Source organism: Ovis canadensis, chromosome 6, assembly GCF_042477335.2.
Source record: "Ovis canadensis isolate MfBH-ARS-UI-01 breed Bighorn chromosome 6, ARS-UI_OviCan_v2, whole genome shotgun sequence".
NCBI classification, from domain to species: domain Eukaryota; kingdom Metazoa; phylum Chordata; class Mammalia; order Artiodactyla; family Bovidae; genus Ovis; species Ovis canadensis.
The window spans coordinates 101,507,119-101,533,961 of record NC_091250.1 but is presented as its reverse complement, the minus strand read 5'-3'; the positions used below and the strand labels follow the sequence as shown (position 1 = coordinate 101,533,961).

Sequence of the window (26,843 nt, the reverse complement as noted above, 5' to 3'; positions counted from 1 at the left end):
AGGAGTATGGAGTGACAGAAGATGAGATGGTTGATTGGCATCACTGAATCAGTGGACATGAGTTTGGGCAAAGTCCAGGAGATAGTGGAGGACAGTGATGCCTGGCATGCTGCAATTCATGGGGTTGCAAGGAGTCAGACACAATTGCTCAACTGAACAACAATATCACCTCACACCACTCAGAATGGCTATCATCAAAAAATCTACAAGCAATAACTGTTGGAGAGAGAATGAAGAAATGGGAGCCCTCTTGCACTGTTGGTTGGAATGCAAATTGGTATAGCCACCATGGAGAACAGTAAAGATGTTCTCTAAAATACTCAAAATAGAATTACCAGAAGATCAGCAATTCCAAACTGGTCATGTACTCTAAGAAAACCATATGTGAAAAAGATATATGCACCTCAAATGTCATTTCAATACTATTTATTAATACAATAGCCAGAACATAGAAGTGACATAAATGTCCATCAGCAGATAAATGAATAACATATATTAATGCATACATGTGGAATCTAAAAAAAATGGTACAGATTAATCTATTTGCAGGGCAAAGGTATAGATGCAGACATAGAGAACAGACATGTGGACTTGGGAGGGGGATTGAATTGGGAGATTGGGTTTGACGTATATACCCTATCATGTGCAAAACAGATAAATGGTAGAAACCTGCTGTATAGTGTATGGAGCTCTACTTGGTTCTCTTTGGTGACTTAGATGGTGGGATGGGGGTTCACAAAGAGGTCCAAGAGAGAGGGTACATATGTATACATACAGCTGATCACTTTGCTGTACAACAGAAACTAACACAACAATGTAAAGCAACTACACACCAATAAAAGATCTGGGGAAAAAAAAAAAAAAACCAACAGTATCACTGTTCATGGAAAACATAATACTACACACAGAAAATCCTAAAGATTATGTGCAAAACTACTAGATCTCATGAATGAATTTGGTAAGTAAACAGGATACAAATTTAATACAGTGTTGTATTTCTATACACCAGCAATGAATGATCAGAAAGAAATTAAAGAAAAAAATCCCCATTACCATTTCATCAAAAAGAATAAAATATCTAGGAATAATCCTACCAAGGAAGCCAAAGACCTGTGCTGTAAACAGGATAAGACCCTGATGAAATAAATCAAAGATGACACAATCAGATGGAAAGATATACCATAGTCTTGAATTGGAAGAATCAAAATTTTTACAGTACTCAAGGAAATCTACAGATTCAATGCAATCCCTACCAAATTACTGATGGTATTTTTTATAAACTAACACAACTAAAAAAAAAATTATGGAGACACAAAAGACCCTGAATGGTGAAAGCAATTTTAAGAAAGAAAAACAGAGTTAGAGGAATAAGCTCTCCCAGACTACACTACAAAGCTATAGTCATCAAGACAGATGCTGCTGGCACAAAACAGATCACTGGAATAGTATAGAAACTCATGAAATAAACCCACAGATCTATTTTAAATTAATCTATAACTGTGGAGAAAAAACAGGATCTTCAATAGGTGGTGCTGGGAAACTTGGAAAGTGCTGGGGTCCAGCCCCAGTGGATCCAGGGAATTCGAAGTGGGGAAGGCGGAGCGAGAGAGATATATAGACTTAGAGAGAGATAAGGAAAGAATTTTCAGTTAAGAGAATAGAAGAGAGAAAGAGGCTGTATTCCTGGTTTACATAGACAGCCAATAAAGCCCCGAGACAAGGGACTTACACCGTCTATGTAGGGCCACAGGCCCCTGCTTGAATAGTGGAGGGTGCCCCACCTTGAGCTCCCTCTCGTGTGGGTCTTAGAACCCCAGGCAAATAAGTAGACATGGCAAGCCTTTGTGTTCCAGATGGGAATTCAGCCTGAAAAGGAGAGGGAGAGAGAGGGAGAAAGAGAGAGAAAGAATTGACACAGGGGAAGCCAGATTTCTGAGGAACAGCCAGGCTGTTCCTGCCCGCGGCTGCCAGCACGCAGCAGTTTCATGAGGTGGCGGCGGTAGGGGCAGAGGAGTGCCCTTCCTCTTTTGTGATGGAAGCAATGGGGGAACCAGATATCTAGGGGACTGCGACATGGCAAATCAGCCTGTCCGGGATCCAAATCGGAGCATCTGTGTCCTGTGGAAAAATACAAGTGCATCCTCAACCGCTAGTTAACAATGGGTCAAGACCCCTCCATTATCTGGAGAGGAAGTCCTTCCATTTCACCAACAGCTTTGCATTCTGTTGTTCCAGACACCAATGGTGAAGCATTGCAGTTCAGTTCAGTCGCTCAGTCGTGTCTGACTATTTGCGACCCCATGAATTGCAGCACGCCAGGCCTCCCTGTTCATCACCATCTCCCAGAGTTCACTCAGACTCATGTCCATCGAGTCAGTTATGCCATCAAGCCATCTCATCCTCGGTCGTCCCTTTCTCCTACTGCCCCCAATCCCTCCCAGCATCAGAGTCTTTTCCAGTGAGTCAACCCTTCACATGAGATGGCCAAAGTAGTGGAGTTTCAGCTTCAGCATCATTCCCTCCAAAGAAATCTCAGGGTTGATCTCCTTCAGAGTGGACTGGTTGGATCTCCTTGCAGGCCAAGGGACTCTCAAGAGTCTGCTCCAACACCACAGTTCAAAAGCATCAATTCTTCAGCACTCAGCTGTCTTCACAGTCCAACTCTCACATCCATACATGACCACAGGAAGAACCATAGCCTTGACTAGACAGACCTTAGTCGGCAAAGTAATGTCTCTGCTTTTTAATATGCTATCTAGGTTGGTCATAACTTTTCTTCCAAGGGGTAAGTGTCTTTTAATTTCATGGCTGCAGTCACCATCTGCAGTGATTTTGGAGCCCCAAAAAATAAAGTCTGACACTGTTTCCACTGTTTCCCCATCTATTTCCCATGAAGTGATGGGACCGGATGTCATGATCTTCATTTTCTGAATGTTGAGCTTTAGGCCAACTTTTTCACTCTCCTCTTTCACTTTCATCAAGAGGCTTTTTAGCTCCTCTTCACTTTCTGCTATAAGGGTGGTGTCATCTGCATATCTGAGGTTATTGATATTTCTCCCGGCAATCTTGATTCCACCTTTTGTTTCTTCCAGTCTAGCGTTTCTCATGATGTACTCTGCATAGAAGTTAAATAAGCAGGGTGACATATACAGCCTTGACGTACACCTTTTCCTATTTGGAACCAGTCTGTTGTTCCATGTCCAGTTCTAACTGTTGCTTCCTGACCTGCATACAGATTTCTCAAGAGGCAGGTTAGGTGGTCTGGTATTCCCATCTCTTTAAGGATTTTCCACAGTTTATTGTGATCCACACAGTCAAAGGGTTTGGCACAGTCAATAAAGCAGAAATAGATGTTTTTCTGGAACTCTCTTGCTTTTCCAATGATCCAGCAGATGTTGGCAATTTGATCTCTGGCTCCTCTGCCTTTTGTAAAACCAGCTTGAACATCAGGGAGTTCACAGTTTAGGTATTGCTGAAGCCTGGCTTGGAGAATTTTGAGCATTACTTTACTAGCATGTGAGATGAGTGCAATTGTGCGGTAGTTTGAGCATTCTTTGGCATTGGCTTTCTTTGGGATTGTAATGAAAACTGACCTTTTCCAGTCCAGTGGCCACTGCTGAGTTTTCCAAATTTGCTGGCATATTGAGTGCAGCCCTTTCACAGCATCATCTTTCAGGATTTGAAAGAGCTCAACTGGAATTCCATCACCTCCACTAGCTTTGTTTGTAGTGATGCTTTCTAAGGCCCACTTGACTTCACATTCCAGGATGTCTGGCTCTAGGTGAGTGATCACACCATTGTGATTATCTGGGTCATGAAGATCTTTTTTGTACAGTTTTTCTGTGTATTCTTGCCACCTCTTCTTAATATCTTCTGCTCCTGTTAGGTCCATACCATTTCTGTCCTTTATCAAGTCCATCTTTGCATGAAATGTTCCCTTGGTATCTCTAATTTTCTTGAAGATATCTCTAGTCTTTCCCATTCTGTTGTTTTCCTCTATTTCTTTGCATTGATCGCTGAAGAAGGCTTTCTTATCTCTTCTTGCTATTCTTTGGAACTCGGCATTCAGATGCTTATATCTTTCGGTTCCAGACAAATCAGCATTTAAGTTATTTATTGCAAAGAGAGCATGTTGTAAAATCTGATGGGGGGAACTATACTTAAATTCCCCTTTCTTTAATTTTTTAATTTGTATTTTTAATGTTTGGTGAGTTCTTTTTACTATAGCTTGTCCCTGTGGATTATAAGGGATGCCAATGTTATGTTTAATTTGGAACTTTGTACAAAATTCCTGGAAAGACTTAAAGGTGTAAGCAGGAGCATTGTGAGTTTTTAAAGCTTTTGGCAAACCCAAATATGAAAAACAAGTAAAGAGATGTTGTATTACATCCTTATATGCCTCTCCTGTGCGAGCAGTTGTAATAATGACATGGGAAAAAGTATCTACAGTTACATGAACAAAAGACAGTTTTCCAAATGAGGAGACATGAGTTACATCCATCTGCCAAAGCATATTAGGTTTGAGACTGCGAGGGTTAACTCCCAAAGGTAAACTATTTATAGTAGTGGGATAGTGCGAGCAGGAACGAAAAATCTCTCAAGCAAATTCTTGAGGAATTTGAAATTGATATCTTAAAGCAGCAGCATTTTGATGATGAAGGGAGTGAGAGACTCGGGTTTCTTCAAAAACAGAGGCCACTGTAACCCTGGTTAATGAATCTGCCAATTTTCATCAAACATTAAAAGAGCATCAAGCTGTTCTTTGTTATATGGAATTACAATTTCTGATGGCTCTTTACCAAATAATTTAATGTTCCGCTTCCTTCCTTTTAGTATCAACATAGCTATCAACCCTGGATAAGAAGCCACTATTTCTTTAGCTTGAGCGGGAAGATGGACCCACTCTAGAGGGCTGTTTTGCCATAAAACTAATTTTTTTGTCTGGCTACCCCAATTACACCTACGGGGATTTTATGGTTAAGAAATTGTCAAGCAGTTGTCAATTTAATTTTTAAAATTTTTAAAATTTTTAAAATTTGTGTTTTAACAATATAAATTTAAGGATATGTTAATTTAGGTCTAATGTTTAGTTTATGTCTCTGTATAAATTTAAATAATAAATGTATAACTTCCTTATCTCATTTAGGTATACAGATATACCTAAATAATGTATAAACATTGACATATAATATATATAAATCAATATATTTGAATTAATCTTTATAATTAATATATTAATCAATATGTATTGTAGCAATATAACATGCACACAACTAATACCAACCAACACAAACCAATGTACTGTAATAATATATGTCACACATATATAATATAACTATACAGTATATATAATATATTTCATCACAGCACATCAATCTATACCAATTAATATCAGCTACATACACACTATATTACCGCAATATATATATTATATATAATATAATTATACAGTATATATTTAATATGTATATATAGTATACATATTAACTTATATACAAATTAATTAAGTATAAATTTGTAAATAGAATTAGATATACCTTTATTATATTTTATTTATACCCATACCTAGTTAGGCAAACTGTAATTAGGCAAATATATTTATATTCAAATATATTATGTATTTATAACAATATATAAAGTATCATTAATTGTACCACCTGTTGATAACTAAGAAATTGAAAAAACCCTTCTCTGAGCAACTCTTATTTGAGACAGCACGTCCCTCCCACAAGTAGCAGTATAGCTGGCCCTTTCCACTCTCCTGCAAGGAGATTTTTTCACTTAACCAGAGGCCGAGTTGTAGCCCCTTTCAAAGGCTGAATAGAAAATTTTTTTCAGAAAAATTACTGGATGTGTTTTCAAAAAATGCAATAGGGGGCTTGAGGGCAAATGAAATAAAATTTGACCCCTGAAATCTATCAGGGCAACTTGCCAATCATTACTATTTTCTGAAAGACTTGCAGCTGATCCTTCGTGAATGGAATTACTATCTTTGTTACTTGTTTTCCAAAAAGTTTCACACTTCTTTTTCTTCCTTTTATAATTAATTGTGCCATCAAGCTGGGATAAGATAAAACTATTTTTCTTGGGGTCACTGGTAGATGGAACCAATGGGCCTTCTTGTCACAACATCCTGTAGGTGTATGTTTTGTGGCAAGAATAATTTAATCTAATCTTTTGGTAATATTAATCCTAATTAACTGATCATTTAAAGCTTCATCTAGGTTAACAAGAGCCAACTCTGTCTCACTAGTCAACTTTCCCTTAGAACTGGGATTAGGATCACTTTTAAAGCAATCAAACAAAGGCTTTAAATTTGCAGTAGTCAGTTTTAAATGTGGGTGTATCCAATTAATATCCCCTAATAATTTTTGGAAATCATTTAAAGTTAGTAAATAATCTCTCTGCAGCTTCAAAGGGGCATTATCAGTTTTCAAAACTTTTGGCAGACCTAAATATGAGAAGCAAGTAAAGAGGTGTTGCACAACATCTTTATAAGTTTCTCCAGTTATCCTTCCATAACCTAAATCTGGTCTATAGCTTTTTAGATGACAAGCAACCATCTAACCTTTGCTTGAATACCCCCAGCAACGGGGAACTCACTACTCCCCAAGGTTCTAAACTTTCCCTCACCTTTTCTTCTGCAGCACCCCCACCCCACATACCATTTTCTCTAATCTCACCAACTCATTTTCAGTAGTATGTGTTGGCCAGGAGCTGGGCCAGTCTTTCCCTGCAATGCAAGAGATGTCTGCTCTAGTGTCTAACAGCCCTGACATTTTATTTCCTTGAATTAAAAAAGCTTTTAAAGGCCTAGAAGCTGTAATTTCCTGCACTCAAAAAGCTAGATCACTAGATCCAAATCCTTTGGGGCCCCTAGCTTGAGAAGTCAACGTTTTTCTGTCTGATAATAAGGTAAAAGCAAAAGCTGTGTAATTCTTTGACCTTTATTAATTTGCACAGTTTTAGCAGGTGGCAAGATCAAAACTTTAATTTCCTCAGTATAATCAGAATCTACTATACCAGGCACCACTGAAATTCCTTGAAAAGAAAGTAAGCTACGCCCTAGCACAAGTCTTACAATGCCCTCAGGCAGGGGGCCAGCCACTCCTGTTGGAATCAGAGTAACCTGCATGTCAGGGGTTAATATTGTTGCCAAGTCTCCTTTTCGCTCTGCTTCTCTCCTAGCCTGGGTGAGGCCCCCTTGAGGGGATTTTCTCCAAGGAGCAGGCTCTGCATGTTGTGCACAGCTTTCACAGTTCCTTTGTTCAAAAACTTTTTATCTTCTTCAGCCTTTGGCAATGTTCTCGGAGGCTTTGGAGGCAAAGTGGGGAATTCCTGAGCCCTGGGGTGGAGCAAGAGGGAGGTGGTGGTGTTTGCCTTAAATCAGATACATTTTTAAAGGTTTGTGTAGAGGGAGAGGGCTCTTGCCAGGGTGCCCGGCCACAGTGTCCTGTAAGCCCTCTTCTTCCTCAGGAGGTAGAGCACAGTCTCCTTCTTTTTCTTCACCAATGGCAGAAAATATGATCTGCGTAGAAGGTGGAGACCCACTACCATCCACCACTGTAGCCTCTCCCATAGGCTATCTAACAGCCTCATGAAGGGGGTTCAGAACATTTCTAATCATATTCTACAGAGCAAAAGCTTAATAAGCTTTTAGCTGTTTCCCTACCTTCACCCAAGTATCTAAATTAACAGTGCCTTCTTTAGAAAACTAAGGACATTGTTCTTGTACAAATGTAAAAAGGGATTGAATATTGGCTTTATTAACTTTAATTCATCTTAATTATTTTTTCTTAATTAATTACAAGATTACTTCTATAAAGAATTGTCATTCTTTTAACTCACTGTTACCCATGCCAGATTTTCTATAAGAAAGAAAGATTTCTGACTTGTAAAGAAGGTTTCGTTTCAACCTTTGTAAAAGGGGGTTTCTTTTCAATCCCTTGGAAAGCAGGTTTCATTTCAACCCTTAGAAAGCAGGTTTCGTTTCAACCCTTCAACTGGGTTTCTTTCAACCAAAACTTCCCACCCCTTGATCCCTACCTATCTTATGCAGGGGGTCCACGACACCCTGAGTGGGGTCCTAGCTGTCCCAAAAACTGTGCACTGAAGGAGACCTATCTTCAAATAACCTGTTCTGGGCACCACTTGCTGGGGTCCAGCCCTGGTGGATTCAGGGAATTCAAAGTGGGGACGGCGGAGCGAGAGAGATATATAGATGTAGAGAGAGATAAGGAAAGAATTTGCAGTTAAGAGAATAGAAGAGAGAAAGAGGCTGTATTCCTTGGTTTACATAGAAAGCCAATAAAGCCCCGAGACAAGGGACTTACACTGTCTACGTAGGGCCACAGGCACCTGCTTGAATAGTGCAGGGTGCCCCACATTGGGCTCCCTCTCGCATGGGTCTTAGAAGCCAGGGCAAGTAAGTAGACTCGGTAAGCCTCCGTGCACCAAGGGATCAGCCTGAAAAGGAGAGGGAGAGAGAGGGAGAGAGAGAGAGAGAGAATTGACACAGGGGGAGCCAGATTTCCGAGAAACTGGTCCATCCTTTTATTTTCTAGGAAAGCTTTTATACTTTAATTTGTACATAGAGATCAATGGATAATACAAAGTCATGCAGGGTCGGCAGCCCTGACCCTTATGGAGACCAGGCTTTTTTCTGCATACCTTTGCCACAAACAATGTTGTATATATTATTTTCTGGCCTTGGAGGCCTGTGGGCATTTTATGACCCTCTTTTGATAAAGGCTACTCAACCAGAAAACTTATTTTCCCTTGAAGTGTTTTTTCTTTATATTTCTAATCTACGTTAGCCTCAGAAATTATCAAACAGAGTTACATTTTCACGAAGCAAATTGCAGCAAGTTACAACAAAGAAAGAACCAATAACCTCAAAGGTCTGATGTGGTTAGTTTCAAGGCTGCACTTGTTTTTCTTGCATTCCAACTATGTTAACTAATGCACTCCCAGATGCACAGTGGATAAGGGATATGGGAACTTGGCAGCAAGCATTGGCTAAACAGTGAAATCTTATACCAGCACTATTCTAACAGCTTTTAACTCTTTGAAAGGCTCTATATTTTAGGCTTCCCATGCCTCTCACAGTTGGGGGGCTGTAAACAATCACATGCATAATTGTTAAAGTCCAGGTAAACCTGTCAGGCAAGTTAGAGAGCCATAAGAGGGGTTTGAGCTGAGACACTCCTTTTACAGGCAGAAGATAGTAATAACTATCTGGAGCTCTAAGTTAACTTTTTCCAGAGAAAGGTGGTCGGGATAGCCCCCTTGAAATGTCAGAAGAATAGGTGGAAAGCATAATGATGTAAGGCAGGCAGACTCTGGTTTGGGGGGTAGATGCTCAAGAAAGTCCAGAGGGACCCCTGAGGCCTGACCCCACCTTTGCGTTTTGTCAGGCCCCTTTCCTCATGACATTTGCCACGGGCGGGATTCCCCATGCTGGCTCCTGGAAGGAAAGATATATGCAATGGAATAAAATAGAACACTATTTAATATCATATACAAATATTAACTTGAAATGGATTAAAGACCTAAATGTAAGACCAAACACCAAAACATTATTTGAGTAAATCACAATGATATCCTTTTTGATTCATTTCCAAGAGTATTGGAAATGGAAACAAAACTAACAAATGAAGTCAAATTAAACTCAAAAGCTGTTGCACAGCGAAGCAGACCATAAGCAAAATAGGAAGGCAACCCTCAGAGTGGGAAAAAATATTTACAGATGAATAAATTGACAAGGGATTAATCTCCAAAATATTCCATCAACACAGATAGACCTGAAAGTTATCATACTAAGTGATTAAGGAATACAGAGAAATATAATGATCATATTGCTTATATGTGCAATCTAAAAAATGAAAAAAGAACCTATTTATAAAACAAAAAAAGACACACACTATAAACAAACTTATGGTTACAAAATGGGCAAGGTAGGGGAGCAATAAATTGGGAGTTTGGATTAGCAGATATAGACTACTGTATTTAATGTAGATGAACCAACAAGGACTTACTATACTTACTATAAAGCACAGGAAATTCTGCTCAATATTCTGTAGCAACATAAACCTGAAAAGAATTTTGAAAAGAGCAGATATATGTATATGTATAACTGAATCACTTTGCTGTATACCTGAAACTAACACGTTGTGAAGTCGATCAGTCACGTCTGACTCTTTGCCACCTCATGGATGGCAGCCCACCAGGCTCCTCCATCCAAGGGATTTTCCAGGAAAGAACACTGGCGTGGGGTGCCATCGCCTTCTCCACTAGACCAACTATAATCCAACATAAAATTAAAAATAAAAATAAAACAAATCCCCTTCCCTTAACATCTCTTAAAGTATGTGTATTTCTGGCATTAAGTGATGATTTCTTCGGTACCTAAAATATCTAGAAGAGTTATCAGTAAAAGAAACACTACAGAGATCTTCCTGTTCAAATGATCATAAAATAAAACCAGAAAAAAATTCAAAAAAATCTAGCCCTAATGGAATATGCAATCACATAATGTCAGGTTTTCAAATGTTACTTAGAAATGATTGTGGATTTGTGTTTAAGCCTGAGTAAATATTTCCTAACTCAGTGTATTGTGTTTTATCAAGGTTTTTTTTTTTTTTCCTCACGTCAAAGCAGTTGCTTTCGATTTTAATCCATAATACAAAGTACACACTTCAAAGTTCAGCTCAACCTACTATAAACTCATTGGAATTATTAAGGAGAAATCTTTGGATTGTGAGTTTCATGCATTTGGTTTAAGATTTAATTCAAGCAGGAGTTAACCATGAAGACTGTGCAAGGCTTCTGCATCCTTTTCGTGCTGCAGCTATGTCTCCTTGACTCTGGGAGGATGGGCAAAGTTCTTGTATGGCCTGTGGATTTTAGTCACTGGATTAATTTACAAGTTATTCTAGAAGAGCTTCATCTTCGTGGGCATGAGATAACTGTCCTGGTACCTTCACAAAATCTTTTGATTGATCATACGAAGATTCCCTATCATGTGGAGATCCTCCAGGTTTCAGTGACTAAAGAAACGTTCATAGAAGAGCTCAGTACCATGCTCTATGAAGAAATTTTTGAACTGCCAAAACTCTCATGGTGGGAAATGCAAATAAAACTGGCAAACTTAGTCAGACAATTTTTATTAACAAGCAAAAGAGTGTGTGACAGTGCTATCACAAACAAGGAGTTACTCAGCAGACTACAGGCAGCCAAGTTTGATGTCTGTATTGCTGACCCTTTAAGTTTTTGTGGGGAATTGGTGTCTGAACTCCTGAATATTCCATTTATATTCACTTTTCGGGTTTTCTATGGGAATGTCATTGAAAGACTGTGTGCTGGGCTTCCTATGCCTTCTTCATATGTTCCTGGTGTCACATCAAGACTGACAGACAAGATGACTTTTATACAGAGGCTGGAGAACTGGTTACTGTATACAGTGAGTGACATGACATATTCATATTATGTATTTCCAGAATGAGATGAATATTACAGCAAGGTTTTAGGTAAGAATAGTATGTATATAATAAATACTCTTATATTCTATAAATAATGCAAACATTTATCTGGCTGTATGAAAACTTACAAATGGTATTTTAGGGTGGCTACAGTGTTTTGAATGTAAAAATTAATAGCACTTTTTTTGTTTTGTTTTTTGTTATATGATTAAATAATGATAACATTCCATCTTCTAGGGGATCTTCCCAACCCAGAGATTGAACCCCAGTCTCCTGCATTGCAGGCTGATTCTTTACCATTAGAGGCACCAGGGGAACCCTGATATATATCCAAGAAGGAATATTCTCTATATTTAAGCTTCAGTTTTTGGAGTGTCTGGAAAGCCCAAATCAGACAGCGTGCTTAATTTCCATAACATTGAAGTACTCTGTGTTCTGCTTCTCCTCTTTCACAACCTGATTTCTTTCTGATTAACCTGTTCTTCTTAAGGCTTTATATTTGTGTTCTATGAAAGAATAGTTAATTGATGACCAGGTTTGCAATGTGGTGAGCATGAAACTAGAAGATAAATAATGTTTGGTTTCATTTGTTCTTGTCTTCAAAAGTGTAAAAACCAAGGAAGATTGTTTTTTTTTGTTTGTTTTTTTTTTGTTTTTGTTTTTTTCCTATAGGACCATGCTTCTAGATTTTTTAACTCACTTCAGTGTTTTGTTCTTCTTCTATTTAAGGTTAGAGTTCATTGGAGGTCAACTATTGACTTTTTAACCCTGAGCACAATTTTTTTCTCTCTTTTAGCAAGCCCATGTACCCCTTCTATTTTGCTTTTGAATAATTTATTTTTCATTATGTTTATGTGATTATGATAAGGAAATTTTGCATAAGAGGTAATTTACCTTTGAGAAAGCAGTACCTTTCATATATTATTTAGTTATGCTTTTTGAGTCTATTTGTATCAAGCAACACTGTATTAGTTTCAGATAGTGACAAAAAATTAGTCAATAGTCAACCTAGAAAAGTATGGAAGATTTCATTTGAGCCAATCTGAGGATTATAACCCTGGAGAAAATCTGTCAGGAAGCTTGGAGGAATGCTCTGCCCATTAGAAGTGAAAGAACTGTCATATAAGTTTTTGAGGGAAGGGGTTATTCTTGAAAGTGTTATACATCAGAACATTATATTGCCAGTTTATGTAGTCCTAAAAAGTGAGTAGTGGGTCATTGTGACCCCTTAAAAGATTAAGGAAAGAATGTTAGCTTATAATGAGTTACCTTGCTGGTGCCAGGAGGAAATTATTTTTTTGTAAAGTAAACTTTCCTGTGTCTTCCAAAGGTCTAGTTAATGTATAATGCAGAAGCACATTGCACACTAAAACAGGGAGTGCCGGGCAGTGGGTCCACTGATAGGGAAATTTTTATGCATAATTTTGCTTACCGACTTAAAATAATTTTGTTTCAACACAGGTATACAACAAGATGATTAGATATTTGCACCTATTGTGAAATAATCACCAAATAACTCTAGATAATATCCCTCACTACACATAAATACAAATGGTATTTATTTGAAAACTCTTAATTTCTACTTTTGTTATTTTTGAGATTGGACCCACATTCTGTATTTCACACTCTTTTCTTGACTATGAGGAACACTCCCATTTCTTCTAAGTGATTCTTGCCCATGGTAGTAGATGCAATGGTCATCTGAATTAAATTCACCCATTCCAGTTCATTTTAGTTCACTGATTCCTAAAATGTCTATGTTCACTCTCCTTTTTGATCACTTCCAATTTATGTTGATTTATGGGCTGAACATTCCCGGTTCCTATGAAATATTTTTCTTACAGCATCAGACTTTACTTCCGTCACCAGTTACATTTAAACCTGAACATTATTTTTCCTTTCACTCCATCTCTTCATTGTGTCTGGAGTTATTTTTCTACTCTTCTCCAGTAGCATATTGGGCATCTACCGACCTAGGGAGTATGTCTTTCAGTGTCATATCTTTTTGCCATTTCATACTGTTTGTGGGGTTCTCAAGGCAAGAATACTGAAGTGATGTGGCATTGTCTTCTCCAGTGTATCAGGTTTTGCCAGAACTTTCTGCTGTGACCCACTCATCTTGGGTGGCCCTACAGGGCACGACTCACAGTTTCATTGAGTTAGACAAGGCTGTGGTCCATGTGATCAGTTTACATAGTTTTCTGTGTTTTTCATTGTGGTTTGCCATTCTGTCTGCCCTCTGATGAAAAGGATAAGATTCTGGGGACCAGCCCCGGTGGATCCAGGGTAATTCAAAGTGAGGATGGTGTGGCAAGAGAGATATGGTCCGTCTAGTCAAGGCTATGGTTTTCCCTGTGGTCATGTATGGATGTGAGAGTTAGACTGTGAAGAAGGCTGAGCGCCAAAGAATTGATTCTTTTGAACTGTGGTGTTGGAGAAGACTCTTGAGAGTCCCTTGGACTGCAAGGAGATCCAACCAGTCCATTCTGAAGGAGATCAACCCTGGGATTTCTTTGGAAGGAATAATGCTAAAGCTGAAACTCCAGTACTCTGGCCACTCATGCAAAGAGTTGACTCTTTGGAAAAGACTGTGATGCTGGGAGGGATTGGGAGCAGGAGAAGAAGGGGATGCAGAGGATAAGATGGCTGGATGGCATCACTGACTCGATGGACGCGAGTCTGAGTGAACTCCAGGAGTTGGTGATGTAAATGGAGGCCTGGTATGCTGCGATTCAGGGGTTGCAAAGACTCGGAAACGACTGAGCGACTGAACTGAACTGAACTGAAGGAAAGAGTTTGCAGTTAAGAGAATAGAGGAGAGAAAGAGGCTGTATTCCTTGGTTTACATAGAAAGCCAATAAAGCCTCAGACAAGAGACTTACACCATCTACATAAGGCCGCAGGTGCCCGTTTGAATAGAGGAGGGTGCCCCTCCTTGGGCTCCCTCTCCCGTGGGTGTTAGAAGCCTAGGCAAAAAAGTAGACACGATGAGCATCTATGTTCCAGATGGGAATCAGCCAGAAAATAGAGTAAGAAAGAAAAGAAGACTTGGGGGAAGCCAGATTTCTGAGAAACTGGTTCATCCTTTATTTTCCAGGAAAGCTTTTATACTTTTTTTATACATAGAGATCAAGGGATAATACAAAGTCATGCAGGGTCAGCAGCCCTGACCCTTATCGAGACCAGGCTTTCTCTCTGCATACCTAGCTGTATACACAGGTCTTAGGTGATTTACCTCATCTTTTGGCCAGGAGGCCTATTAGTATTTTATGACCCTTTTCTGATAAGGGTCCGTCAACCAGAAAACTTATTTGCCCTAAAAGTGTTGTTCTTACTAAAGTCTGGTGCCACTCTCAGAAGCTTAATTAAGGTTACATCTTACATAGCAAGGACACAACAATTTATAACAAAGAAAGTGGAGTACAGTAATTTATAACAAAGAGAAAATTCATTAACTTAAAAGTCTAGTATTGCTGACATCAAAACTACTATATTCTTTTTCTACTTCTGAGTTACATTGATTAATATCCTCCAGGGGCCTAAAAGATAAAGGATATGAAGGCCTGGCGGCAGTCATTAACTCAACAATGAAAACCCTCCACCAATATAATTCTTAGCTCCTTAAAAAGGGCTCTATATCTTTAAGATGTTTTTTTAAGCTTCGTGCCTCTTGCAGTTGGTGGGCTATAAACAATCACATGCCTAATTTAAAAATCTGGGTAAACCTGTCAGACAATTTAGAAAGTCATCAGTGGGGTTTGAGCTGAGACACTCCTTTTATATGCAGAAGACTATTAACTGGAGCTCTAAGTTAACTTTTTCCAGAGAAAGGTGGTCGGGATAGCCCCTTGTAATGTCAGAAAAATAGGTGGAAGCATAATGATGTAAGGCAGGCAGACTCTGGTTTTGGGGGTAGATGCTCGAGAAAGTCCAGAGGGACCCCTGAGGGCTGATCCCGCCTTTGCGTTTTGTCAGGCCCCTTTCCTCTTGACCTTGGCCACAGGCGGGATTCCCCATGCTGGCTCCCGGAAGGAAAGACATATGTAGTGGAAAAAACAGAATATTATTTAACATCATATACAAAAATTAACTCAAAATGGATTAAAGACCTAAATGTAAGACCAAACACCAAAACATTCTTTTAATAAATCACAATGATATCCTTTTTAATTCATTTCCAAGAGTATTGGAAATGGAAACAAAACTAACAAATGAAGTCAAATTAAACTCAAAAGCTGCTGCACAGCAAAGCAGAACATAAGCAAAATAGGAAGGCAATCCTCAGAGTGGGAAAAAATATTTACAGATGAATAAATTGACAAGGGATTAATCTCCAAAATATTCCATTAACACAGACCTGAAAGTTATAAGTGAATAAGGAATACAGAGAAAGATAATGATCACATTGCTTATATGTGCAATCTAAAAAATGAAAAAAGAACTTATTTACAAAACAAAAATAGACACACACTATAAACAAACTTATGGTTACAAAAAGGGCAAGGTAGGGGGAGCAATACATTGGGAGTTTGGATTAGCAGATATAGACTACTATATTTCAAGTAGTTGAACCAAAAAGGACTTACTGTACTTACTATAAAGCACAGGAAATTCTGCTCAATATTCTGTAGCAACATAAATGTGAACAGAATTTTGAAAAGAGCAGATATATGTATATGTATAACTGAATCAGTTTGCTGTATACCTGAAACTAACACATTGTTAATCAACTATAATCAAACATAAAATTAAAATTAAAAATAAAACAAATCTCCTTGCCTTAACATCTCTTAAAGTATGTGTATTTCTGGCATTAAGTGATGATCTCTTCGGTACCTAAAATATCTAGAAGAGTTATCAGTAAAAGAAACACTAGAGATCTTCCTGTTCAAATGATCATAAAATAAAACCAGAAAAAAATTCAAAAAAATCTGGCCCTAATAGAATATGCAATCACATAATGTCAGGTTTTCAAATATTACTTAGAAATGATTGTGGATTTGTGTTTAAGCCTGAGTAAATATTTCCTAACTCAGTGTTTTATCAAGTTTTTTTTTTTTTCCTCACGTCAAAGCAGTTGCTTTCGATTTTAATCCATAATACAAAGCACACACTTCAGAGTTCAGCTCAACCTACCATAAACTCACTGGAATTGTTAAGGAGAAATCTTTGGATTGTGAGTTTCATGCATTTGGTTTAAGATTTAATTCAAGCAGGAGTTAACCATGAAGACTGTGCAAGGCTTCTGCATCCTTTTCGTGCTGCAGCTATGTCTCCTTGACTCTGGGAGGACGGGCAAAGTTCTTGTATGGCCTATGGATTTTAGTCACTGGATTAATTTACAAGTTATTCTAGAAGAGCTTCACCTTCGTGGGCATGAGATAACTCTCCTGGTACCATCACAAAGTCTTGTGATTGATCGTACGAAGATTCCCTATCATGTGGAGATCCTCCAGGTTTCAGTAACTGAAGAAACTTTCATAGAAGAGCTCAGTACCATGCTCTATGAAGAAATTTTTGAACTGCCAAAACTCTCATGGTGGGAAGTGCAAATAGAACTGGCAAACCTGGACAAAAAATTTTTATTAACAAGCAAAAGAGTGTGTGACAGTGCTATCACAAACAAGGAGTTACTCAGCAGGCTACAGGCAGCCAAGTTTGATGTCTGTATTGCCGACCCTTTAAGTTTTTGTGGGGAACTTGTGTCTGAACTCCTGAATATTCCATTTATATACACTTTTCGGTTTTTCTCTGGGAATGTCATTGAAAGACTGTGTGCTGGGCTTCCTATGCCTTCTTCATATGTTCCTGGTGTCACATCAAGACTGACAGACAAGATGACTTTTATACAGAGGCTGGAGAACTGGTTACTGTATACAGTGAGTGATATAATATATTCATATTATGTATTTCCAGAATGGGATGAATATTACAGCAAGGTTTTAGGTAAGAATAGTATGTATATAATAAATATTCTTATATTCTATAAATATTGCAAACATTTATCTGACTGTATGAAAATTTACAAATGGTATTTTACGGTGACTACACTGTTTTGAATGTAAAAATTAATGACTATTTTTTTGTTTTGTTTTTTTGTTATATGATTAAATAATGATAACATTCCATCTTCTAGGGGATCTTCCCAACCCAGAGATTGAACCCCAGTCTCCTGCATTGCAGGCTGATTCTTTACCATTAGAGGCACCAGGGGAACCCTGATATATATCCAAGAAGGAATATTCTCTATATTTAGGCTTCAGTTTTTGGAGTGTCTGGAAAACCCAAATCAGACAGCGTGCTTAATTTCCATAACCTTGGAGTACTCTGTGTTCTGCTTCTCCTCTTTCACAACCTGATTTCTTTCTGATTAACCTGTTCTTCTTAAGGCTTTATATTTGTGTTCTATGAAAGAATAGTTAATTGATGACCAGGTTTGCAATGTGGTGAGCATGAAACTAGAAAATAAATAATGTAGTTTGGTTTCATTTGTTCTTGTCTTCAAAAGTGTAAAAACCAAAGACGATTTTTTATTTTTCCTATAGGACCATGCTTCTAGATTTTTTAACTCACTTCAGTGTTTTGTTCTTCTTCTATTTAAGATTAGAGTTCATTGGAAGTCAACTATTGGCTTTTGACCATGAGCACAAATTTTTTCTCTATTTTAGCAAGCCCATGTCCCCCTTCTAGTTTGCTTTTGAAGAATTTATTTTTCATTATGTTTATGTGATTATGATAAGGAAATTTTGCATAAGAGGTAACTTACCTTTGAGAAAGCAGTACCTTTCATATATTATTTAGTTAGATTTTTTTGAGGTATTATTAACATGCAACACTGTATTAGTTTCAGATAGTGACAAAAAATTAGTCAATAGTCAACCTAGAATAGTATGGAAGATTTCATTTGAGTCAATCTGAGGATTATAACCCTGGAGAAAATCTGTCAAGAAGCTCAGAGGAATGCTCTGCCCACTAGAAGTTAAAGAACTGTCATATAAGTTTTTGAGGGAAGGGGTTATTCTTGAAAGTGTTATATATCAGAACATTATATTGCCACTTTATGTAGTCCTAAAAAGTGAGTAGTGGGTCAATGTGACCCCTTAAAAGATTAAGGAAAGAATGTTAGCTTATAATGAGTTACCTTGCTGGTGCCAGGAGGAAACTACTCTTTTTGTAGAGTAAACTTTCCTGTGTCTTCCGAGGGGTCTAGTTAATGTATAATGCAGAAGCACATTGCACACTAAAACAGGGAGTGCCGGGTAGTGGCTCAACTGATAGAGAATTTTTTATGCATAATTTTGCTTGCCAACTTAAAATAATTTTGTTTCAACACAGGTATACAACAAGATGATTAGATATTTGCACCTATTGTGAAATAATCACCAAATAACTGTAGATGATATCCCTCACTACACATAAATACAAATGCTTTTTATTTGAAAACTCTTAATTTCTACTTTTGTTATTTTTGAGATTGGACCAAAATACTGCATTTCACACTCCTTTCTTGACTATGAGGAACACTCCCATTTCTTCTAAGTGATTCTTGCCCATGGTAGTAGATGCAATGGTCATCTGAATTAAATTCACCCATTCCAGTTCATTTTAGTTCACTGATTCCTAAAATGTCTATGTTCACTCTCCTTTTTGATCACTTCCAATTTATGTTGATTTGTGGGCTGAACATTCGCGATTCCTATGCAATATTCTTCTTACAGCATCAGACTTTACTTCCGTCACCAGTTACATTTAAACCTGAACATTATTTTTGCTTTCACTCCATCTCTTCATTGTGTCTGGAGTTATTTTTCTATTCTTCTCCAGTAGCATATTGGGCATCTACCGACCTAGAGAGTTTGTCTTTCAGTGTCATATCTTTTTGCCTTTTCATACTGTTCGTGGGGTTCTCAAGGCAAGAATACTGAAGTGATGTGGCATTGTCTTCTCCAGTGTATCAGGTTTTGCCAGAACTTTCTGCTGTGACCCACTCATCTTGGGTGGCCCTACAGGGCACGACTCACAGTTTCTTTGGTTTAGACAAGCCTGTGGTGCATGTGATCAGTTTGGTTAGTTTTCCGTGTTTTTCATTGTGGTTCATTCTGTCTGCCCTCTGATGAAAAGGATAAGATTCTGGGGACCAGCCCTGGTGGATCCAGGGTAATTCAAGGCGGAGACAGTGTGGTGAGAAAGATATCTAGATTTAGGGAGAGATAAGGAAATAGTTTGCAGTTAAGAGAATAGAGGAGAGAAAGAGGCGGTATTCTTTGGTTTACGTAGAAAGCCAATAAAGCCTCAGACAAGAGACTTACACCATCTATATAAGGCCACAGGTGCCCGCTTGAATAGAGGAGGGTGCCCCTCCTTGGGTTCCCTCTCGTTTGGGTCTTAGAAGCCCAGGCAAATAAGTAGACACGATGAGCCTCTATGCTCCAGATGGGAATCAGCCAGAAAATAGAGTAAGAAAGAAAAGAAGACATGGGGGAAGCCAGATTTTTGAGAAACAGGTTAGTCCTTTATTTTCCAGAAAAGCTTTTATACTTTTTTGTAAATAGAGATCAAGGGATTATACAAAGTTATGCAGGGTCAGCAGCCCTGACCCTTATCGAGACCAGGCTTTCTCTCTGCATACCTAGCTGTATACAGAGGTCTTAGGTGATTTACATCATCTTCTGGCCAGGAGGCCTATTAGTATTTTATGGCCCTTTTCTGATAAGGGTCCGTTAACCAGAAAACTTATTTGCCCTAAAAGTGTTGTTCTTACTAAAGTCTGGTGCCACTCTCAGAAATTACTAATTTAGATTACATTCTTACATAGCAAGGACACAATAATTTATAACAAAGAAAGAGGAGTAAAGAAATTTATAACAAAGAGAAAATTCATTAACTCAAAAATTTAGTATTGCTGACATCAAAACTACTATATTCTTCTTCTACATCTGGGTTACATTGATTTTATCCTCCAGGGACCTAAAAGATAAAGGATATGGAGGCCTGGCAGCAGTCATTAACTCAACAATGAAAACCGTCCACCAATAGAATTCTTAGCTCCTTAAAAAGGTCTCTATATCTTTAAGATGTTTTTTCTTTATACTAAAATTTTTATTTTTATTTTTTTTCAAATTCCTACTTTTTTATTTTTAAATTTTTATTTTTACTTTATTTTGCTTTACAATACTGTATTGGTTTTGCCATACATTGACATGAATCAGCCACAGTTGTGTATGAGTTCCCAATCCTGAACCCCCCCTCCCACCTCCCACCCCATATCATCTCTCTGGATCATCCCCATGCGCTAGCCCCAAGCATCCTGTATCGTGTATCGAACATAGACTGGTGATTCGTTTCTTACATGATATTATACATGTTTCAATGCCATTCTCCCAAATCATCCCACCCTCTCCTTCTCCCACAGAGTCCAAAAGTCCATTCTTTACATCTGTGTCTCTTTTGCTGTCTCACATACAGGGTTATCATTACCATCTTTCTAAATTCCATATATATGTTTAGTATATTGTATTGGTGTTTTTCTTTCTGGCTTCCTTCACTCTGTATAATAGGCTCCAGTTTCATCCACCTCATTAGAACTGATTCAAATGTATTCATTTTAATGGCTGAGTAATACTCCATTGTGTATATATACCACAGCTTTCTTATCCATTCATCTGCTGATGGACATCTAGGTTGTTTCCATGTCCTGGCTATTATAAACAGTGCTGCGATGAACATTGGAGTACACGTGTCTCTTTCAATTCTGGTTTCCTTGGTGTGTATGCCCACCAGTGGGATTGCTGGGTCATAAGGCAGCTCTATTTTCAATTTTTTAAGGAATCTCCACACTGTTCTCCATAGTGGCTGTACTAGTTTACATTTCCACCAACAGTGTAAGAGGGTTCCCTTTTCTCCACAGCCTCTCCAGCATTTATTGTTTGTAGACTTTTGGATTGCAGCCATTCTGACTGGCATAAGATGGTACCTCATTGTGGTTTTGATTTGCGTTTCTCTGACAATGAGTGATGTTGAGCATCTTTTCATGTGTTTGTTAGTCATCCGTATGTCTTCTTTGGAGAAATGTCTATTTAGTTCTTTGCTCATTTTTTGATTGGGTCATTTATTTTTCTGAAGTTGAGCTGCATAAGTTGCTTGTATATTTTTGAGATTAGTTGTTTGTCAGTTGTTTCATTTGCTATTGTTTTCTCCCATTCAGAAAGCTGTCTTTTCACCTTGCTTATAGTTTCCTTTGTTGTGCAGAAGCTTTTAATTTTAATTAGATCCCATTTATCTATTTTTGCTTTTATTTCCAGTATTCTGGGAGGTGGATCATAGAGGATCCTGCTGTGATTTATGTCGGAGAGTGTTTTGCCTATGTTCTCCTCTAGGAGTTTTATAGTTTTTGGTCATACATTTAGATCTTTAATCCATTTTGAGTTTATTTTTGTGTATGATGTTAGAAAGTGATCTAGTTTCATTCTTTTACAAGTGGTTGACCAGTTTTCCCAGCACCACTTGTTAAAGAGATTGTCTTTACTCCATTATATATTCTTGCCTCCTTTGTTGAAGATAAGGTGTCCATAGGTGTGTGGATTTATCTCTGGGCTTTCTATTTTGTTCCATTTGTCTATATTTCTGTCTTTGTGCCAGTACCATACTGTCTTGATGACATCTTTAAGATGTTTTTTTAAGCTTCGTGCCTCTTGCAGTTGGGGGGCTGTAAACAATCACATGCGTAGTTGTAAAAATCCGGGTAAACCTGTCAGGCAAATTAGAGAGCCATCAGAGGGGTTTGAGCTGAGACACTCCTTTTATATGCAGGAGACTATTAGCTGGAGCTTTAAGTTAACTTTTTCCAGAGAAAGGTGGTCGGGGATAGCCCCTGTTAATGTCTGACATGTTGGTGAAAGTCATAAATTAATAAGACAGACAGATTCTTGGTTTGGGGTAGATGCTAGAGAAAGCCCAGGGGGGTTTCCTCAAGGCTTGATCTCACCTTTGCCTATCAGGCCTCTTCCTCATGACCTTTGCCATGGGTAGGATTCCCCATGCTGGCTCCCAGCAATAAGAGGCTTATGCAAGTTTCCTGATGGTAGAGCCTGTTGTGGGGGAAGTGGTTCTGTTCTGATTGGCAGGGCCATGCTCAGTGAACCTTTAATCCAATTTTCTGCTGATGGGCAGGGATGGGTTCCTTCCCTGTTGTTTACCTTGAGGCCAAACTTTCAACACATGCCTCTATCAGAGACTCCTGGACACCCAAAGGCAAGTCTGGCTCGGTTTCCCACAGCCTCCAAAGTCAAATTCCCTGCGGGTTCTCAGTTACATTGCCAGATTCCCGGATTGGAAAATCTGTCCTAAGAAAATCTGAACGTTTTTAACAGTGTGGGAAAATCTTTAGTATAATTGTTTTGCAGTTTGTTGACCATCTGCTCAGCAGCTTTATGGTGGGGCTAATGGTGACCTCCACCATAAGTCTCAGGCCACATATTGGGTAATCCAGGCCTGTTGCAGTTAGAGTCCCTGTCCCCGGAGCAGGCCACTGCTGACCCATGCTTCTGCAGGAGACACTCAAACAATCAAAGGTAGGTCTCTCTCAGTCTCTGTGGGACGTCTGGGTCTTGGTATGCACAAGAGTTTGTTTGAGTCCTCCAAGCATCTCTGGTGAGTATGAGGTTTGATTCTAAAAACAATTTTGCCCCTCCTACCATCTTATTGGGGCTTCTCCTTTGCCGTTGGAATTGGGGTTGTTATTTATTTATTTATTTATTTAATTTTTTTTGGTGGAATCCAACATTCTGTCCATGGTTGTAAAGCAGCTAGTTGCAGCTTTGGAGTTCACACAGGAGAAGATGAGCACATGACCTTTTAGTCTGCCATCTTGTTTGTTGATGTCCTTTTCATCATAAGGGACTGACAGGCAAAAGCAGGAAGTCAAGAGATAGCTGGAGCAACAGGCAAATTTGCTATGAAGTACAAAATGAAGTGGGGCAAAGGCTAACAGGGTTTTGTCAAGAGAAGGCAATGGTCATAGCAAATACCCTCTTCAACAGCACAAGAGAAGTCTCTAGACATGGACATCACCAGATGGTCAAAACCAAAATCTGATTGATTATATTCCTTAGAGTAGAAGATGGAGAAGAATTATACAGATAGCAAAAACAAGACTGGGAGTTGATTCTGGCTCAGATCATGAACTCCTTATTACTCAATTCAGACTTTAATTGAAGAAAGTAGGGAAAGCCACTGGGCCATTCAGGTATGACCTAAATCAAATCTACTGCGAGTACACAGTAGAAATGACAAATAGATTTAAGGGATGAGATCTGATAGATAAAGTGCCTGAAGAACTAAGGATGGAGGTTCATGACATTGTACAGGAAGCAGTGATCAAGACTATCTCCAGGAAAAAGAAATGCAAAAGGCTAAACATCTGAGGAATCCTCACAATTAGCTGACAAAAGAAGAGAAGCTAAAGGCAAAGGAGAAAAGGAAAGATATATCCATCTGAATGCAGAGTTCCAAAGAATAGCAAAGAGAGATAAGAAAACTTTCCTAAGTGAACAGTGCAAAGAAATAGAGGAAGATAATACAATAGGAAAGATTAAAGATCTCTTCAAGAAAATTAAAGATACCAAGGAAATATTTCATGCAAAGATGGGCACAATAAAGGACAGAAATGGTATGTACCTAACAGAAGCAGAAGACAATAAGAAGAGGTGGCAAGAATACACAGAGGACTGCATGAAAAAGATCCTCATGACCCAGATAACCATGATGGTGTATTAACACACATAGAGCCAGACATCCTGGAGTCTGAAGTTAAGTGGGCCTTAGGAAGCATCACTATGAACAAAGCTAGTGGAGGTGATGGAATTCCAGCTGAACTATTTTAAGTCCTAAAAGATGATGCTGTGAAAGTGCCACACTCAATATGCCAGCAAATTTGGAAAACTCAGCAGTGGCCACAGGACTGGAAAAGGTCAGTTTTCATCCAGTCCCAAAGAAAAGCAATGCCAAAGAATGCTCAGACCTCTGCACAATTGCACTCATCTCACATGCTAGCAAAGTAATGCTGAATATTCTCAAAGCCAGGCTGCAACACTGCAGATGTTCAAGCTGGATTTAGAAAAGGCCAAAGAACCAGAGATCAAATCTCCATCATCTGTTGGATCATAGAAAAATTGAGAGCTCCAGAAAAACATCTAGTACCACTTTATTGAAACATCAAAAACTTTGACTGTGTGGATTACAAAATAATGCAAAAATTCTTCAAGAGATGGGAATACCAGACTACCTTACCTGACTCCTGCAAAGCTTATATGGAGTTCAAAAGGAATAGTCAGAACTGGAAATGGAACAACAAACTGGTTCCAAATAGGGAAAGGAGTATATCAAGGCTGTATATCCTCTCCCTGCTTATTTAAATTATATGCAGAGTACATCATGAAAAATGCCAGGATCGATGAAGCACAAGCTGGAATCTAGATTGCCAAGAGAAATACCAAAAACCTCAGATATGCAAATGACACCACCCTTATGGCAGAAAGTCAAGAGGAACAACAGAGACACTTGATGAAGGTGAAAAAGGAGAGTGAAAAATTGGTTTAACACAACATTCAAAAAATGAAGATCATGTCATCTGGCCCATCACTTAACGGAAAAAGATGGGGAAAACAATGGAAACAGTGAGAGACTTTGTTTTCTTGGGCTCCAAAATCACTGCAGATAATGATTGCAGCCATGAAATTAAAAGACCCTTACACTTTGGAAGAAAAGCTATGACAAAACTAGACAGCATATTAAAAAGCAGAGACATTATTTAAGTAACAAATGTCCATATAATCAAAGCTATGGTTTGACCAGTAGTTTTATATTGGTGCAACAGTTGGACCATAAAGAAGGCTGATCATAGAAGAATTGATCCATTTGAACTGTGGTGTTGGAAAAACATCTTAAGGGTCCCTTAGACTGCAAGGAGATCAAACCAGTCAATCCTAAAGGAAATCAATCCTGAGTATTCATTGGAAGGACTGATGCTAAAGCTGAAGCTCCAATATTTTGGCCACCTGATGTGAAGAACCGACTTACTAGAAAAGATCCTGATGCTGGGCAAGATTTAAGGCAGGAGGAAATGGAGATGACAGAGGATCAGCTGTTTGGATGGAATTACCATCTCAGTGAACATGAGTTTTTTCAGGCTCCGGGAGATGGTGAAGAATAGGAAAGCCTGGATTGCTGTAGTTGATGGCACCACGAAATGTAGGACATGAATGAATGACTGAACAAGAACAATAACCACACCTACATAGACAAAGGGTTTGCAAATATCTTTTTTTTCCTATTTTCATAGGCTGTCTTCTTGTTTGTTGATCATTTCTCTTACTGTGCAGTGTGCAGCGGCCACTATTTGGAAGTAGTTCACCTAATTCATTTTTTTTTTTTAATTTTGTTAGTTATACTTTCAGTTCAGTTCAGTAGCTCAGTTATGTCTGATTCCTTGAAACCCCATGGATAGCAGCATGCCAGGCTTCCCTGTACATCACCAATTCCCTTAGCCTATTCAAACTCACATCCATAGAGTCAGTGATGCCATCCAACCATCTTATCCTCTGTCATCCACTTCTTCTCCTGCCTTCAGTCTTGCCCAGCATCAGGTTCATTTCCAGTGAGTCAGTTCTTTGCATCAGGTGGCCAACGTATTGGAGCTTCAGCTTCAGCATCACTTCTTCCAATGAATATTCAGGACTGATTTCGTTTAGGAATGACGGGTTTGATCTCCTTGCAATCCAAGGTACGCTCAAGAATTTGTTCCAACACCACAGTTCAAAATTATCCATTCTTCAGTGCTCAGTTTTCTTTACAGTCCAAATCCATTTATACATGACTACTGGAAAAACCATAGCTTTGATTAGATGGCCCATTATCAGAAAAGTAATGTCTCTGGACTTTAACATGCTGTCTAGGTTGTTCATAGCTTTTCTTCCAATGAGCAAGTATCTTTTAACTTCATTTCTGCAATCATTATCTACAGTGATTTAGGTGCCCCCCAAAATAAAGTCTCTCAGTGTTTCCATTGTTTCACCATCAATTTGCCATTAAGTCATGGGACTAGGTGCTATGATCCTCATTTTTTGAATATTGAGTTTTAAGACAACTTTTTCACTCTCCTCATTCACTTTCATTAAGAGTCTCCTTAGTTACTGTTGGCTTTCTGCCAGGATGGTGGTGTCATCTGCATATCTGAAGTTATTGATATATGTCTCTGCCATCTTCATTCCAGCTTGTGCTTCATCTATCCTGGCATTTTTCAAGATGTACTCTGCATATAAGTTAAATAAGCAGGGTGACAGTATACAACTTTGACATACTCTTTTC

The 26,843-nt window shown here is 38.5% G+C and overlaps 1 protein-coding gene across 4 annotated transcripts in view; it reads left to right on the top strand.

Moving 5' to 3' along the window:
* The first annotated feature begins 10,690 nt into the window (after positions 1 to 10,690).
* The window catches only part of LOC138442597 (UDP-glucuronosyltransferase 2B17-like), a 52,139-nt gene continuing 35,986 nt past the window's right edge, over positions 10,691 to 26,843 (top strand). The window contains exons 1-3 of one of the 4 annotated variants that reach the window (XM_069594278.1): positions 10,721 to 11,058; positions 11,437 to 11,465; positions 16,992 to 17,426. In XM_069594278.1, coding sequence (XP_069450379.1) covers positions 10,808 to 11,058; positions 11,437 to 11,465; positions 16,992 to 17,426 — 715 coding nt within the window. In that variant the 5' untranslated portion in view covers positions 10,721 to 10,807. Of the gene's footprint in view, positions 11,529 to 16,526; positions 17,427 to 26,843 lie in introns of those variants that run through there. The other 3 variants (XM_069594277.1, XM_069594275.1, XM_069594276.1) reach the window with 3 other exon arrangements.